General features: G+C 42.6%; 1 protein-coding gene across 35 annotated transcripts in view; it reads right to left on the bottom strand.

Annotated features, from left to right (window-relative positions):
* LOC125631898 (poly(rC)-binding protein 3-like) overlaps positions 1 to 17,746 on the bottom strand; it is a 724,175-nt gene that overhangs the window by 50,911 nt on the left and 655,518 nt on the right. For all 35 annotated transcript variants that reach the window (XM_048839341.2, XM_048839342.2, XM_048839343.2 and 32 more), the window contains 4 exons: positions 14,132 to 14,155; positions 13,995 to 14,027; positions 9,781 to 9,897; positions 61 to 192 (listed from right to left, as the gene is read on the bottom strand). In XM_048839341.2, the coding sequence (XP_048695298.1) occupies positions 61 to 192; positions 9,781 to 9,897; positions 13,995 to 14,027; positions 14,132 to 14,155 (306 nt within the window). The remainder of the gene's footprint in view (positions 1 to 60; positions 193 to 9,780; positions 9,898 to 13,994; positions 14,028 to 14,131; positions 14,156 to 17,746) is intronic.

A 17,746-nucleotide genomic window follows, 5' to 3' on the forward strand; every position in this document is an offset into this window, starting at 1 on the left:
ATTAGGACATTTAGCTACATAAAGTTACCTAGCATCCCCTGTTGGAATCCTAGAACTTACCTCCCTGATTTCTTTGATTTTGGAACCCCCTTTTCCTATAAGGGATCCACACTGACTTGCAGGGACTACAAGTCGCAGTGTCACAGGTGGTTTGCTTGTCACCGTGCTGTTTGTCATTGAAGCATTTATGTCCTGTAATAACAATGTCAATAAGAATTAGTTGAGGATTTGTCATTCCTCTTAGCACTTAAGAGGATCAAAGTAAATACTCAAGCTGTTCTCGGAGAATTGGTAAAATGGAAGCTAATCATGTTTTTGTAGCACATAAAGCAGCCAGCTCTGCTGGTGGCACCCCGGAAGCATGAACTGCATGATGACATCATGGCAATGGAACTGTTGATTCCAAGTGCTGAAATATGTAGGCACAAAGACAGTCTCTGATCAGCTAACAAATCACATTATATTTGTTAGCACTTTTAATACAAAGGAAACAACGGAGAAACAATAAACAACATTAGTCAACAGACATGGGAGAGCAAGGACTATTATTTTGATAAATATTTTGAAGTTTCCCATATTTAATTTTCCTGCAGATCTCAAAGCATTCTCAACACTGCTTAACTTTTCCTAAACTCTTTTGTGTCATAGCTATGTAATCCAAGTATGCAGATATGGCTGTGGGAATTGCATACACAGCAGCAACCACCTGTTCATCTCATCTCACCTCATCTCATCTAATCAGTGAGATTCTACTGTACCCTTCAGTGAGCATTTTAGAGTTCTGCCGGTTGTTAGCCTCAGATTTGTGTTAAATGTGCTTTGCTTATTCAAATTCTCCTTTGCAAGCACAAAACGGAATCCCCTAATGTAATATTTTTATTACAAATGAAATTATAATGCTTATCTTCCCACTATAGAATGTGCTACAGCTGAGAGCATTCCAGAATCCTAGATGTCGTTGGAAATAAAAAGCCACAAACACTACTGTGCAATTCTATAGCATCTTTCATAAGAGCATTGCAACATACTTTTGTCAACATTAACTAATTAAGGCACACCAGCGCTTTGACATAGGTTAAGGTAACTTTGCCCATCTCTGAGATGGAGTTCAGCAGCTGTTTAACAGCACACAGGAGCTTAGGACCTAGAGGGAAGGAAAATATCGTAACTAATGGAGGGAGAATTTAGGTTGACAGAGTTACTGTAATTACCCAAAATATAATTTGTCCCAAACCATCAGGATTGACACTTCTAATCTCATGAAAAGTGCCATGAGATCTTTAATGACCATGAGCGATCAGGACCTTGGTTCCACCTCTCACGCAAAAGAGAGGACCTCAAGGAGTACAGTGCTGCCTGATGCTATGTTGGTACGTTAGCACAGTAATGAAAAGTGCTATCCTAATGACCAGGAGTACTTTGGTATTTCTTACATTAGAGGTTTTCCATCTAAGTGTTGGCCCAGCCTGACCCTGTTTTGCTTAAAAAAAGCTGACAGACTCCCAGCACAATGAGGCATGGCTGCCTGCCACAGGTTAATTCTTAGGCAATTTCCCTCATCGACACTGCATCATGTCATATTTACTGTCAGCAAGAGGTTACAATCCAAAACAAAGCAATACAGGTTACAGCAAGTTGTGGCATGCATGCATCTGAAACACATACAGTGTAATATATATACATATTCTTTTGTACATGAATACAAATTTGTATTACCACAGTGTCTAGGAGCCTAGACATGGACCACGACCCCATCATGTTAGGTGCTGTACAAATGCAAGCCACAACTAGGTTTTTAGAAGTGGGATGCCATCAAATTTTGCCAAGTTGCTGTTAGCTGGTGGTATGCCACAGATATATAACATGCCTTTCACTTCAAAGACAGGCAAGCCCTATGTCACAAAAGATTGCCAAGCTCTCTCACATTTTGAATAAGCAATTTCTACCATTTGAACTGAGACCAATACATTAATAATATTCAGCAACTTCAAACTTCATAAACAATTAATTTATGGCCATAGCACCCGCTCTGTGTATTAACCTCACCGTTTTTAAAAAAAGGAAAAACTGCAAAGAGAGGATCATAGAGATGCCCAAAGCCACAAGGATGTCAGAAAAGGGCCAGAACTCAGGAATTACTGGCTCCTGGTTAGAGCAGGTCAGAAAATTTCCAAGCAAACATTTTTTTCCATGGGAAAATGTCAATTTGTCAACAATCTGCAGGAATATGTCAGTTTCAACAATATTCCAGTGGATATCAGGCAGGGTTCTCATGGTTCAGGCAGGTTTCAAAATTTTCCTGGTTTCTTGCCATGTTATCTGCCTGGCTCATTGGCAGCCAGTCTGGCTCTATAAACAACAACATATCACGTCTTTCCAAGATTGAATATTTCCTTGCATCCTGGGGAAAAAAACATGGAAGACTATGTGTGGAATTCCTCTCACTCCTGATGCCTGAAACTGCAGCAGCACCTCGCAGCCAGGAGCAACAAGTGCAGGAAATTCCTAATCAATCCAGGACTGGAACATGAGGGGAGGGATAGCTCAGTGGTTTGAGCATTGGCCTGCTAAACCCGGGGTTGTGAGTTCAATCCTTGAGGGGGCCATTGAGGGATCTAGGGCAAAAATTGGGGATTGGTCCTGCTTTGAGCAGGCGGTTGGACTAGATGACCTCCTGAGGTCCCTTCCAACCCAAATATTCTATTCTTCTATTCTATGAGCAATCACTTTGTGTGGATAAAGCATGCTCAGTGCAGATGGAATCTTCACCAAATTTAGTTGCTAAACTTAGATGAAACTTCCTCAGAAAAATGCAGTCTTGGGCAGACACCCAGCTGGAAAATTTCAGTCTACATTGTTTAAGTTTGGCAGAGTAATAAGCAACTGAAAACAGGATGTTATAATGGAAAGTGTCAGACAACATTAAATATAGGTGATGCTATCTGTGCCACCAACAAATTCCTTATATACTTTATTTTCCCGGTTGTCTCAGGTATATAAAGTACAAATTGACAAGGTCAGATTTTAAAGTAACAACATTTTGTATTCACAATTCTAACTCTTCATTCCACTTTTTCTTTTTTTAAACACCGATCCTTATTTTGATCATTTCCCCCCAAGACCTTGGTCCTACAAACACACCTGTGCTTAATTTATGCACATGAGCAGCACTGCTGGCCAAGAAGACTGCTCCCATGAATAAAATTAAGCATTCATGTAAGCGCTTGCAGAATCAGGGCCTAAGTTTTAAGTACTTTACTCCATAACTTTGCATTATTATGGTGAACTTTGGGAGCTATTCTTTGTGTAGTAATATATTTTGTTCTAAGCATTCTTAGAAAGTCACCACTTAATTTACATGTAGCCATAAAAAGAAAATTTCTAACATTAAATTATAATGCCATATTCATGAGTGGTTTAGAGTGGATTAGTTTTATAACAACTTCATTAAAGAAATGGGGGCAAATGAATGCTTGGCTTCTATTCTGTTCTATACAGTAATGTAGACCTGTGATTGCTTTATTCTGCAGCGAGTAAAATATTTTCTTAGCATATGGAAAAAAATTCAGCCAACATTTAGCAATATTTCCAAGTTGCTCTGTTAATAGACAATATTGGGCAGCTACATGCAATGTTTTCATTCTGTTTAGGTTTTGGAAAGTGAGTTTTAAAACTAGACAGCCGTGATAAAATGTTCCTGTTGATGTAACAAAAATATGTGCGCATCCCTATCTTTCCTACACAGCTAACGTTCATTCGGAGCTAAGTGGGGCTTTGCCAGCAGATTTGTATATGAGGCAGTACATAGCTGTGCTGGGCCAGGAGCAGCCTCGGAAGCTGATTGTGACCGCGATGCCTGGCACACTGACGGGCAGAGCCAGCTTCCCGGCTGCCTAGTCTCAGCTCATGTCTGGTGTTGGGGGGGAGGGGGAAAGGGAGGAAATGGGGGGAACTGTAGCGCCTCTGCTGAGGAGGCCTCCCACCTATGCAGAATCTGGCCCAAAAGAGCTATGGAAGTGTGGCGAGCCCCCCTGACTCCCCAGCCAGCTAACTGAAGTTTTAGTGTTATAGTATTGTAGTATTTGAGGACCCCACAATCCGTAATATATTTACCTTCACAATGCTCCTGTGGGGGCAGGAAGTGCTATCATCCCCATTTTACAGATGGGGAACTAAGGCACAGACACACTACGTGACTTGCCCCAGTTGTACAGGAAGTCTATGGCAGAACAGGGAATTGTACCTGGATCCATAGGTGCCGACTCTGTGGGTGCTCCGGGGCTGGAAATAAAACAGTGGGTGCTCAGCACCTCAGCCCCATGATCAGCTCTTCCCCCCACCGCGATCAGCTGTTCAGCGGTGTGCAGGAGGCGCTGGGATGGAGGGGGAGGAGCGGGGGCAGGGCGCGCTTGAGGGAGGGGGTTGATTGGGCCGGGAAGAGACGGGGTGGGTGCTTGGGGGAAGGGGTGGAGCGGGGGTGGGGTCTGGGGCGGAGCGGGGATCAAGCACCCCCCCCGCAAATCACAAAGTCGGCACCTCTACCTGGATCTCCTAAATACCAGGTTACCTGCCTAACCACTGAAGCATCCCTCCCATCAGTAGCCAACAAAGTGTCTGAGAGTAAGGGCTACTGCATGGCAAGCCAGGATATGAATCTATAGCACCAGCTTGCTGTGCAGTACCGTCCCACAGGGACACTGCCACAGCACACTGAAAGTCTCAGAGCGTGGCTGGCATATTGCACGCTAAGCTGCATTCCAAGTCATGTGGTGCCCATGTGCAACATTACTGCATGGCAAGCTGCTGCATGGTAGATTCACACCCTGGCTAGCTGTGCAGTAAATCTGCCATATGTAGAACCATTCTAGCTCAGTGCTCAGCAAACAGCCATGAGACTATTGGGCAGATCCTCAGCTGGTCTATGACAATTTAGTATCTGTGTAGTATTGGTTTCATACTTGATACGAAAGCTGATCAGATAATTATCTGATTAACTCTTCCAACAATTCCCTCCCACCCCCCCATTTTTACCCATCTAATGCAGCTGAGCAAGTATTTTGTGAATATTTGCAAATAAATATGGATTTTCACAACATTTTTCAAACACATTTTGGGAATGTTTCTCTGCATTATGCACGGAGCTCTACCTACTAATTACTATATCAGGAGATAATCCCATGCATTTGCAAGGGAATACAGATTTGGTGATCTAAGATGTCTTTGCCAGCTGCAACTTCTACAATGGATGTTGATTTTTGCCATTTTTCATAGGCCTGGTTTCCCTCTAGATAAAAGTGCCTATTTTAATCATCAGGGTGATCCAAACTGGGCTTGTCTAGCAAGCATATGAATTCATTAGCAACCTGCTAGAAAATAACATGCCTGTTGCTCTGAGAGATTGTTAAAGCTTTTTGGTAAAAGGCAGGAAACAATACCAGTGCAGAAAAATCTCTTTTAGGCCTGGCTTCCTTACTCTAGGTTTTGATTATTTTATGTTTTATGTTGATTATTATATGTTTTGATTATTTGCTGGTATTAGAAAGGCTGGGTTGTTTGAGGGCTCGCATGTCCTCCCGGGATGTGTTTCTCCCCAGTTAGGTACCTGTGGTGTTGAAATGAAGATTTCACATAACTTTATCTTGAAAGCAAAAAAACAGCATTGAGCTGGTATTCACTTGAGCACCAAGAGCATTTTGTTCAACCACCAGTGCACCTCACTGTGTCAGAAGCAATCCACAGAACTTAGTGATGGACGGATAGTACAAAGACAAAAAAATGTTATAATAGTTTATTCTGCCCAAAAGCATCCGTGGGTGAGGCTCTGGGCATTAAGGAAAAGGACTGCCTTGCTCCAGAGGGTAACGACTTATGAATGATTTTAGCCAACTTGATGGATGGAAGGATTTAGATTTAGAACAGAGATGGGCAAACTCCGGCCCGCGGGACCGTCCTGCCTGGCCCCCGAGCTCCTGGCCCAGGAGGCTCGCCCCTGGCCCCTCCCCCGCTGTCCCCCCTCCCACTCAGCCAAGCCGCCGCGCAGGCAGTGGGGCTGCAAGCTCCTGCCGCTCTGAGCGGCATGGTAAGGGGGTGGAGGTGGCGCGCATGCGGTGGTGGAAAGGTTGGGTAGGGGGATCCGGGGTGCAGTCAGGGGACAGGAAGCAGGGGTGGTTAGGGGCGGGAGGTCCCGGGAGGCCGTCAGGGGACAGGGACCAGGGGGCGGTTGGATGGGATGGAGGTTCTGGGGTAGTCAGGGGTCAGGGAACAGGGGGGATTGGATAGGGCATGGGAGTCCAAGGGGCCTGTCACGGGACAGGGGTGTGGATAGGTCGGGGCAGTCAGGGGCAGGGAGCAGGGGGGATTTGATAGGGGGTGGAATCATGGGGGGGCAGTTTGGGGCAGGGGATCCCAGGAGGGGGCAGTCAGGGGACAAGGAGCAGGGGGGGTTGGATGGTCGGGAGTTCTGAGGGGGACAGTCAGGGTGTGGGAAGTGGGAGGGGCAGATAGGGGGCGGGGGCTAGGCTGTTTTGGGAGGCACAGCCTTCCCTACCCAGCCCTCCATACAGTTTTGCACCCTGATGTGGCCCTTGGGCCAAAAAGTTTGCCCACCCCTGATTTAGAACAAGCTACTGCAACCTCAAAACCATAAAAGGGTGAACAGTTATTAGCTCTTATCAGGAAACGTCTTATGCTCATTTTCTATAGGTTTGGGTTGGGATGATCATTTATCCAGTGATCATCTAAAACACAGTCAGGGTGAAATCCTGTACAGCCCTGCTGAAGATCATGGAGTTGTTCTTTGTGGCAAGGACCATGTTGCTGCGGTTATGGATTTGTACGGTGCCTAGCACAAGAGAGTCGGGTCCACTCTTGTGGCGCCTACATGCTACTAGAGTACAAATGACTGGGACGAAAGGTGGTTCACCCCCTCCCCCCAAGGTGTTAGCAAACACATTTGAACTCTACTGTATACAGGACAAATTGTATTTTAATGTGGCTTAGCTGGCTAACGCTATGGAGGAGCTCTAGCTACAAACACAAATAGCTAACATGGTTGTAACAATGTCAAACCTGCTACACTCTGTGTTAAGGGGCGTGTGATGTCACATGAACTAAATGAAGTTAGCTACCACACTTTTTTTTTTTTCTTCAAAAAAGTTCCTCAGTTGAAAAAGGAAGACCTCAGTGAGTCACCAGTTTCCATTGATTTGACACTGATGAACTGAGAACTGGAAGTGCTTAGAGTACTCTGAGAAGAACTGAATGTCACCGTCTACACCTTTTAAAGCTATTTTCTTTATGCCGAGAGGTCACATGAGAACATGTGGCCATCTTCTGACATAATACATTGAAGAAAAACAAACCAAAGCAGCTACTGGTGGTATGCCTATTCTCCCCGCCCCCTATACACATACCCCTTCTCAAGGCTAGGGGAGGGGAGGGTTTCTTCTCACCTCTCCTTCCAAGGCCATGGTATGCAACAGCAGAGAATAGATGGGTGACTGAATAGCAATTAAACAAAAATATTACTAAAAATCTTAAACTATACTAGGTGAATATTCATGCGACTGGTGAAATGAATGACTCAATTTGCTCACCCTCAGCCAAATGACACTGGGATTACTGTACTATCCTCAACTAGGGCAGGATCCTGGCTCTGCCACTGAATTTTTTAACTATGTGGAATCACCAGCATGGCACACGCCTGTGCATACCCTGTTCTGCCCCATTCCAAAAATGCCACTCTGCAGCAGCTCAGAGGGCTGGGAGGATGACCCACACTGGGACACGGACTGTATATTTACTTAATATCTGGACAACACCTAGTGCAATAGAGCCATGATATCTAGTTGGGGCTTCCAGAAATACGTAAATTATTATTACAAACTTTGAAGCAGCAAACATTTAACAAGGACAACTCTCATTTCTCTCTCTTCTCTCCCACTCTACATGAAGTATAATTTTAGCCTGAAAAAGGGTCTTCACACAAACCCAGACCCAGCATTTCTTAGGGCGCATTAGAGTTCGCCAGCTTTTTCTCTAAACAGGATTTATGCCCTGAGAGCGCATTGAAAAAGAGTTTTCTTTGGCGAGCAATTTATACCTTCCCGTACAGCCACACTTCTGGGTTGTTACGCCATAGTTATGCTGTTAGCAATACTGAAAGGGAGAATAAAAGTATTTTATAGAGAAATGCAAGAAAACAATATTCTGATTTATGGTTCAAATAAATGGCTGAAGAAATGTAAAACAGAAAGGCGTGATATGTATTAAAACAGCGGCACATGATATGTCTATAGCTCATTTGCAATTTGTGAGAACAAGTACTTTGTTATGCCTCCCAGAGTTATAGTTCTCCAATATCCCATTTTTATCCCTGGGGACCTTTCAAAATCATTACAGAGAACAGAACTGGTTGCATGATGTAGACGTCATTCAAGGCCGGCTTTTAAATCAAAACGTGGCAAATTACATTTGAAGCAAATGTGGGTATTTTATAACATAATGCACAGCTACTGTAGCTGCAATGAATGTAAATGACCTTTTTGACTAAGAACTGCCACATTAAGATACAAACCTATCACCTAAAATACAAGAGAGTCAATAAATAAAATATCTCAAATGCTGAAACCTCAACTTTCTTGCCCTTCGTTAGGTACAGAGCATTTAATGATGTCTTAGTTATGAGGCCGGACTCGGATTGGGAGTGACTAGCTCCTTGTAGGTATCCCTCAGCACTTTCCAGGATAGGGCCTTTATGGAGCCCTTTCCTCATAGAAGATACCAAAGTGTTTCATAATTCTCTTGGAATATGGCAACTATTTAATAGCATGCAGGAGCTGTTCCCAGTAGTTTAGGGGAGGAAGTGAAGAAAGCAAACATGTATATTGAAACTGACTGGGGAACTTAGGCAGAATGTAATTGTCTGGGTTGAAGTTTAGCTAAAATGCCTCCTTGCTTTCGAGAAAAGTGCTACAAGAATATTATTCACCACATGTGACAAGGCCTCAGTTTTACATTTCATCTGAAAGATGGCGCCTTCTAACACCATGGTGCGGTATTTCAGTTCATCACACTGATGCAGAGAGAAGAGCACCCTTAGTGTATTAGTACCACCCACCACTTTCTACAGCCCCCTGGGGTCTTTCATGGAGGTTTCCCACCCCAGTACTGGGCACGTCTAATTCTACTTGCCCTGTGAAAGCTGATGTCATCCAGCGGTGTATGTACATGGCTGCATATGTTTAACACTAGAGAAGCTCTATTTTGGCTTATTTATTTTCAGTGTATTTATTGTATTTTAAAATCTGAAGTCTAAATACGGTAATTGGCAATGATATATTTTGCTTTTAATAATTTTTAAAAAATCTTCCAGTTGAATGAAATCTATATTCTTTTTGATATAAAAAATTTACATCACTATCAAGCTGATTCACACTGAAACCGAGTTATAAGTTATGCAATTATTCTTTTCAAATCAAATCCACAATGGGACCAGAAATTTCCAAGACACTTTTTCCACCATTAGAGCACATTACTGGAAGCAATTGCTTTTCCCTAAAGTCTACGAAAAGCAAAAGAAATGATCAAACAGCTTGTAAATAGACCCATTATTTCTCTTCCAGTATTACTGCCAAAAGCATTTATAAAAACATAACCACTTTCATTGCTATTAAATAGAGCATTAAACAAATTATATTTAGCGTTAAAGCAAACATGAGAAAATTCAGACAATATTTGTACTCCAACTTGAAGAGAGAAAAATGTATTTTATTTGCTTACCTCTTCAAATTTTAATGCAATCATAGAAAAAGCCTTAAAAATTGCATCTGTTGGGCCTGTTATTGTCACAATTCTTTCTGGACAGGAACCTTCTGAAATATTGATTCGAGCACCACTCTGTCAACAAGAACAAATATTTTTAAAGTACGTTTTCTTTTGGGATGCAAAATAGGGAGGATTCTACTTGTCTGTCTGGCTAGGTACGTATATGGCCCTCTTCACCACAGTTGGTGAGCAGCACCTAAGTAATTGAAAGTAACAACTGTAAAATAAATTCTTTCATTCTCTCTTTCCTACGTACAGGAGTAAACTTGAATAGGACTAAAACCAGAATTGTGGGCATTTGAAATTTCTATTTAGCAAGCATCAACTAAAAATAAAAATAAATAATTTCATATCTGGACTGGATCCAGACTATTCACCTGAAAATGGTCTGTCTAGGTGGGGCTCCAGTTTTCTGAATAAACAGGGTAACTAAAACTACGGGCCATATTTTATAGGTCTTTAATTTACATCCTAGACTAAATTATTCTAATGAGCGCTTTGTACAAACTCATACAAATTAGGTAAATTAATGTGTACTGAACACACTTACTAAAGAATCATCCAGCAGTAACTGTAAGATACCAGTGCAGAAACACAGTCATGTCTCTTTAAGAGGAAGAGCCAGCAAGAAGGAAATAGGAAACCAGATACCTGGGAGACAGAGAACCTGATTCTCATTTACACCATGGCCCCTTTTTATCACTCTGGTGAGACAGATGCCCCTTAAAGTGGGTATAAATGTATTACACAGACTCCTTAATGTAATGAGAATCAGACCCAGATGGTTCAGGAAAGACCAAGACTGTGTAATTTCTTTTTATTCCCGCACTTACTGCTATTGAACCAGTTTTGTGTATTTTGCCTCTCTACATGACAGCAACCAAATATAACAACAAGGCGTACTAATGGCAAAATCGTCCTGTCACTGAATCTCCTGACAGGTATATTCTAAATGTCTGCGAAGAGGCAAGGGCTGCCGGTACTTAATCTACTTTTGTCTGACAGGTGGACTGGAGAGTTGTGAATCCACCTTGGCGGGGGAAAGGGCGAGGGGATTTCCAGATACACACTAATCATACATCAGTGTTTAATCAGTGGCGAGGCCTAGTTTTAAGCTGGTTCAAAGTGTCTGGCTTCAGTTATCAAACACAAAACAAGCTCCTTAGGGTGGAATCTTACAATCAGCTCCTCTGCTTCGGTGGGGTTCTGTGTGGGCACAGGAGTCTGCCTATGCAGAGCTGCTCAGAGGATCGGTGCGTTCAGGGGTTACTCACCTTGACAATATTTAGAATATACGCCTAACGTTAATGAAAGTACTTTTTATGCGAGCAAGGTCGCAACAGTTTATGTGAAAGACTGTCCCACTATGCATCATTGTATCCAATGTTTTCCGAAAATCACACATGGCAAAAGATCATGTAACTCTTGTTAGGCTTTCAGTCATGTCAAAATGATTGAATCGGAGAGGTTACATTCTAAAGGAAAGCAGTAGGGATGCCAGTATTTTTTGGCAGCCTTATCCATGAAGTGAAAGGAATTTCACTGGACTGTAGTTTTCTGGAGACATATCAGTTAGGCTGTGCCAGGCCGCTGGTAGCTTAGAGAATGACACAGACAGCCCAAGTGCCACTCCTCAAAATATGGTGTGTTATTTGCTATCATGACATCTGCCAGAAAAGCCTAGATAGAAATAATTGTGTTCTATTTCTTTAAAGGAAAGCACAAAAGAAAGCGATCAGTTACAGGAATTATATGTAATTTCCTTTTTACTATGTATACAACATTCACTTCAGAGTTTGAGGACTAAGATGATATGTCTCCATATCACGTTTATCCCAGATACTCTTTGCCCTTATTCTTTTTTAAATCAACCCCTTAATACCAAAAATTATAAGGTGTGCTTCTAGTGTCCTCAGGAGCATAAGGAGGAAAATTTCCATATATTGTGAAAAAATGAGACAAATTATTTTTTTACACCTAACAGGTTCGATTGCAGGGACCAGGGAATAAGTTTTCAGAAAAAGAGTTACTGGGGGGGAGGGGGCTTCTCTTTTGTAGATTCAACATGCACACACAAAATCTGTGCCCACAGTTTTGCACTCACCTGTGGGCACAAATCTGAGTGAGTGGAGCTCTAGCTGCCTGTTGGTGGGAACAATAAGATTAGCACCAGCAATTCATTTTGATTAACTGATTATTGTTTGTTTAATGAATATCAGGGGCATCTGGAGCATCAGAAACACACCACTTACTTCTTTCATAAATCTAAATAAATACCTGTATTTACAAAAACAACAAGGAGTACTGGTGGCACCTTACTCCACAAGTACTCCTCGTTGTTTTTGCTGATACGGACTAACATGGCTACCACTCTGAAACCTGTTACCTGTATTTAATGAGTCAACACTTGGGTGAAAGTTGTGTCTGCAAAAAGAGAGCTCTGACATCAGTCTGGCTGAAAAGAAACTCTTCAGTGCATGTATTGAAAGGGCATATCAGAGTATTCTTCTACACCGCATGTTTTAAAATTTCCTTAAGGGAGACTTTCTACAAGTGCCTAACAAAGCAACTGGCAGAATATGCCCTGCTGAAACCCTAAAACTAAATTAAACATTTCTCGGTACATTCTCTGTATAACTGAATTTTTTACTTTCAAAAAGGTAGATTGCCTCATCCTTTTAACAGGTACTGGAACCCTGCAGGGAGCTGCAGGTTAGTTTCTGCTGACTCAGTGGGGCAGATGTGACTTTTTAGACTCCATCCTGAGTATAAGAAAGGTGGGGTAGACCTCTGAGGACAGGTAGCTAGAGTCCGAGAATTTAAGGCCAGAAGGGACCACCAGATCAAATCTGACCTCCTGTATATCACAGACCACCAATACCACCGAGCACCTGCACATTAAAACCAACAACTGAAATTAGACTAATATGTTACAGCCCTCAGGAGACTAAGCTGTTATGTGCCACAGCAGAAAACAGGAGGGACCAACGTGCACTAATACCCACGGCCCCTGCAATGGCAGAGAACTGACTGAGATATACCCAGATAATCCTGGCACAGAATCTGACTCCACATTGCAGAGGAGAGCAACTCCTCTCCCCCAGGTCACTGCCAATCTGACTGAAGGGAAAATTCCTTCTCAACCCTGCATATGGGATCAGATAGACCCTGAATGTGTGAGCAAGAACCAGCCAGCCAAGCACCTGAGAGAAAGAATGCTCAGAGCTTCAGTCCACACAGTGCAGTGTCCCAGCTCCAGCTGTAGCCATCTTTGATGCCACAAACAAAACAAAACAACAACAAAGACAAAAAACACCACCATGAAAAACAAACAAAACCCAACCGCAAGAATACATGGGGGGAAGTGGGGAAGTAGCAGGGGGAAACATTTCCTGGCCCCTACAAGTGACTGGCTGAAGCCCTGAAGTAGGAGATTTAGGGTCTGGGACAGATTGGCTGATTGGAAAGTAAACCTATGAGCAGCCAAGCCTAGGGAGTTGATTTGGAGGGAGATTTATGTGATATCAGCTTTGAATTAATCTTTTTGTTTATAAATCTAAACTCCAGGAATGGGGGAAAAGGTGCCTTTTTTGCATCTTTACAACAGGTATGATGTCTCCAGTTTGCAGGTTTATCTTCTTATCGCCAAGTGTTGACAAAGGGAGTGGTAAGAGATGAGCCTGTACCACATGGACCACTCCAGCTCTGAGAGACAGCCAGACTTTTTGGATGGCCCCCACCTCCTATAATGTGTCAATCCAAATCCCTGTATTCAACACCCACCCATAATCCTAACCTTTGGAAAATCCAGCTCTGGAACCAAACTCCATGAATGTGAGTTAGTGGGAGAATAGAACCCTAAGAGTTTCTGTGACACTTAGAACCCTACTGACTAAATAAGCTCTGAGACAATAGGGTTACAGGCACAGTGCTGTAGAAATTATCCACTTTTAGTTTCCTTTAAAGAAGACAAAAAACCTGAGACAGCTTTATGGGAAGCTTATATTAATAAAAACTGTTTAATTTTGGCTTATGTATTAAAACAACACCACATATAATAATAAATAGTTGGTATTAATCTTTCCAGCCACCTGGTGGCACTGTTATTCCATATACATCTAGTTCTACTCTCACAGAAAGAAATAAAGACATCAAAGTTTCTCTCTTACCTCCTCCCTCATCTTCTTAACTGTCTCCCCTTTCTGTTAAACAAATGGGGAAAAATTAGTCCCTATTGCAGTGGTCAATTGATAATAGGATATTGAGACATGAATTAAAAAAATAATTCTTAAAGTAAATTACTGACCTTTCCAATAATGCTCCCAACCTCCTGGAACAGGAAAAAAACAACACAGTAAGTGAATATTTATGAGAACAAAAAGAAGAAAATGTTAATTAAACAATATTTCACTATAAAGTTCATTCTGAAAACAAAGGTGGGCAGGACAGACCAGCCACATTTCACAATAGCTACATTTTTAGTCCACACAAATATGCATTATAAGAAGGAATGAACTAAGAGCTCCTATTGCAATATAAATAAATGAGACACAAGAGTTTACTGCTGTCATGAAGGAAGCCCCACTGCCTCGAAAGTAGCCCTGAGCTAATGCAGCAAACTGCCACTGTAAATACCGAGATCTTATTTTGGGGAATAAGAGATTCAGAACTGAGCTGAACAATATTCTGGGAAAATTGGGAAGATACAGCCTTCACACTCAATGGTGATCTCTTCGAAGTCAGACACTTGTGCTCTTTTCAGCAAGTAATGGACAGAAGTGGATTAATGGTGAGATCAGGAGTTATTGTATAAACAACTGCTGACCTGTCCTTCTCAATCCCTCCAGTGAGAGCTTCCCAAACCAGTGATTTCTAATCAGCTGTTAGACACTCTGAGGATGGCTAACGGGTTATTAAAATCCTACGTGGAGTCGTATAAAAAGTCCAGAAAAAAACCTTCAGACATGCAATGGGAGTTCTGATCACATCCATGTGTTTTAAACTAGGCACACACAAGCAGTAGGGAAGCAAAATGGAAGCTAATAACCATAAAATGAACACCATGAGCATTGTGCTAGTTGCACAAGTTTGATCCAAGACTGAAAAACAACTGTTGGAGATGAGACCAGCCAAGGAAAAAGCTCATATTCTGTGGTTAGTCTTCAAAATCCACTTCCACTGGTTAAAAAGAGTTAGACATGATTAATCTGATCTGGAGAGCTGATCTGCAGCTAGTACTTTCCCCTGACTTGTTCTGAATCACAACCACCAGAGTAGATTTAAGAAATGGCTATCCATTACTTTTTCCTGCGAAAAAGGCTCATTTTCTGACAAAAGGCTACTAAATTCATCTCCACATTTCAAGGCTGGTGCAGTGACCTTGTGGAAGTTCTTTTTTCCAATGAATAATGTATACAGATTCAAAATGAAGCAGTTAGGGCTTGTGGCTCTTCTAACCACATCCACAACACTGAGGACAGCTGCAGATGTTCTGTGAGTGGAGAAGTTCCAATTTAGCAAGCTGCTTCAACATGTGCTTAAATCCCATTCATGTTGATGGGACATAAGCACATGCTTAAAGTTAAGTACATGCTGAAGTTAAGTACATTGATGAACAAGGCCATGAAGACCCCAGTCTGCCTCTACGCTGACTGCTGCTGAACCTGGAAATCCTCAGACTTATTCTCAAAATGTACCTCCCTTGTTTTTGTTTTCTTCTTTATTGCTCCTCCTATTAGCTGCCTGGAAACTCTACTTCATTCTCATATAGTGCTGGACTGTATTCAGATGGGCTTCTTATGTGCTCTGTGGAAACACAATTTTACGTGTTGTGTGGAGTCGACCTATATGCTAGTATATTTATATAAGTGTTATTTTGCTTGTTATTGTGTTAGCTTAAGTGTTAAGTACCTTGCACGAGTATATCTAATAATCTGTACATATATATAGACTTCAGGAGTGTATGAATCTATATCTATGTACACACAAAAATTACTATTTAGGTTTTTAGCAGTCCAGTAGTCCATCTTGACCAGGAATGTATGAGGCTGATAGTCTATGAAAAAAGGAGGAAAATCTATTTAATAATGAAGTTCCTAAATTCCCAGATATTTTTGGACCATATAAGCAAGCCAAAAGAAAAAGTTCTTTCTCTGGGATGAATTGACAGCTCTAAGTTTGTCAGCACCAGTCCTCTCTCCAGCAAAGCCAAATTCACATAAAGATCAGAAACAGCATATATTTTTAATTCTGATAGGGAAGCCTTTTTTTTTTTTTTGCTCAGATAGAAATCAGAGGGTTAATTTGGAGAATGGGTCTCATATTGGGTTTTCTGGTTTGTCAAACTTGATTCGTTCATATATATATATATGGGGGGGTAACTTTAAAAGAAACGTTTCAGAGTAACAGCTGTGTTAGTCTGTATTCGCAAAAAGAAAAGGAGGACTTGTGGCACCTTAGAGACTAACCAATTTATTTGGTTAGTTTCTAAGGTGCCACAAGTACTCCTTTTCTTTTTTTAAAAGAAACAAACACAACTGTCACACCGTACCCTGGCCAGTCATGAAACCGGCTTTCAAAGCTTCTCTGATACGAAGCGCACCCTGCTGCGCTCTTCTAATCGCCCTGTTGTCTGGCTGTGTGAAACTGGCCACCAGGCGAGTTGCCTCAACCTCCCACCCCACCATAAACGTCTCCCCTTTACTCTCACAGATATTGTGGAGCAATATTGTGCTGAGATCTAACCAAGTCAGTAAACTGCACCAGCGCGCTTTCAAACATCCAAAAGCACATTCTACCACCATTCCGCACTTGCTCAGCCTACAGTTGAACTGCTCCTTACTACTGTCCAGGGTGCCGGTGTACGGTTTCATAAGCCATGGCATTAAGGGGTAGGCTGGGTCCCCGAGGATAACTATAGGAATTTCAACATCCCCAACAGTAATTTTCCGGTCTGGGAAGTAAGTCCCTTCCTGCAGCTGTTCAATCAGACCAGAGTTCCTGAAGATGTGAGCATCATGCACCTTTTCCGGCCATCCCACGTTGATGTCGGTGAAACATCCTTTGTGATCCACCAGTGCTTGCAGCACCATGGAAAAGTACCCCTTGCAATTTATGTATTGGCTGCCCCAGTATTCCAGGGCCAAGATAGGGATATGCGTTCTGTCTATCGCCCCGCTGCAGTTAGGGAACCCCAACGCATTAAAGCCATCCACAATGGTCTGCACATTTCCCAAAGTCACCACCCTTGATAGCAGCTGGTCAATGATTGTGTTGGCTACTTGCAGCACAGCAGCCCCCACAGTAGATTTGCCCACTCCAAACTGATTCCCGAATGACCAGTAGCTGTCGGGCGTTGCAAGCTTCTACAGGGCTATGGCCACTCGCTTCTCAACTGTGAGGGCTGCTTTCATTTTGGTGTCTTTGAGCTTCAGGGCAGGGCACAGCAAGTCACAAAGTTCCATGAAAGTGGCCCTACGCATACGAAAGTTTCGCAGCCACTGGGAATCATCCCATACCTTCAACACTATGTGGTCCCACCAGTCTGTGCTTGTTTCCAGGGCCCAGAATCAGCGTTCCACGGCACGAACCTGGCCCAACACTACCAGGATCTCCCAATCGCCACATGCCGTGCTTCTAGGAATGTCTGTGTCCATGTCCTCATCAGTATAGTAATCGTGCTGTCGTCGCTTCCTCGCCCAGTTTTGCAGGTACTGCACATACTGCTGGATAATGTGTGAGGTATTTACAACGGTCAAAACTACAGTGGAGATCTGAACGGGCTCCATAGCTACGGTGCCTGCACGGGTAATCCTGGAAAAATGGCATGAAACGTAGGAGAGCAGAGCGGCAGCGGAAGAGGCTGAAAAAAGGTGGGAAATGGTTGTCTTCTGTAGCTTTCACGGAGGCGGGAGCCCAGGAC

The sequence above is a fragment of the Caretta caretta genome, chromosome 2 (genome assembly GCF_965140235.1).
Source record: "Caretta caretta isolate rCarCar2 chromosome 2, rCarCar1.hap1, whole genome shotgun sequence".
In the NCBI taxonomy this organism is placed as follows: Eukaryota; Metazoa; Chordata; order Testudines; family Cheloniidae; genus Caretta; species Caretta caretta.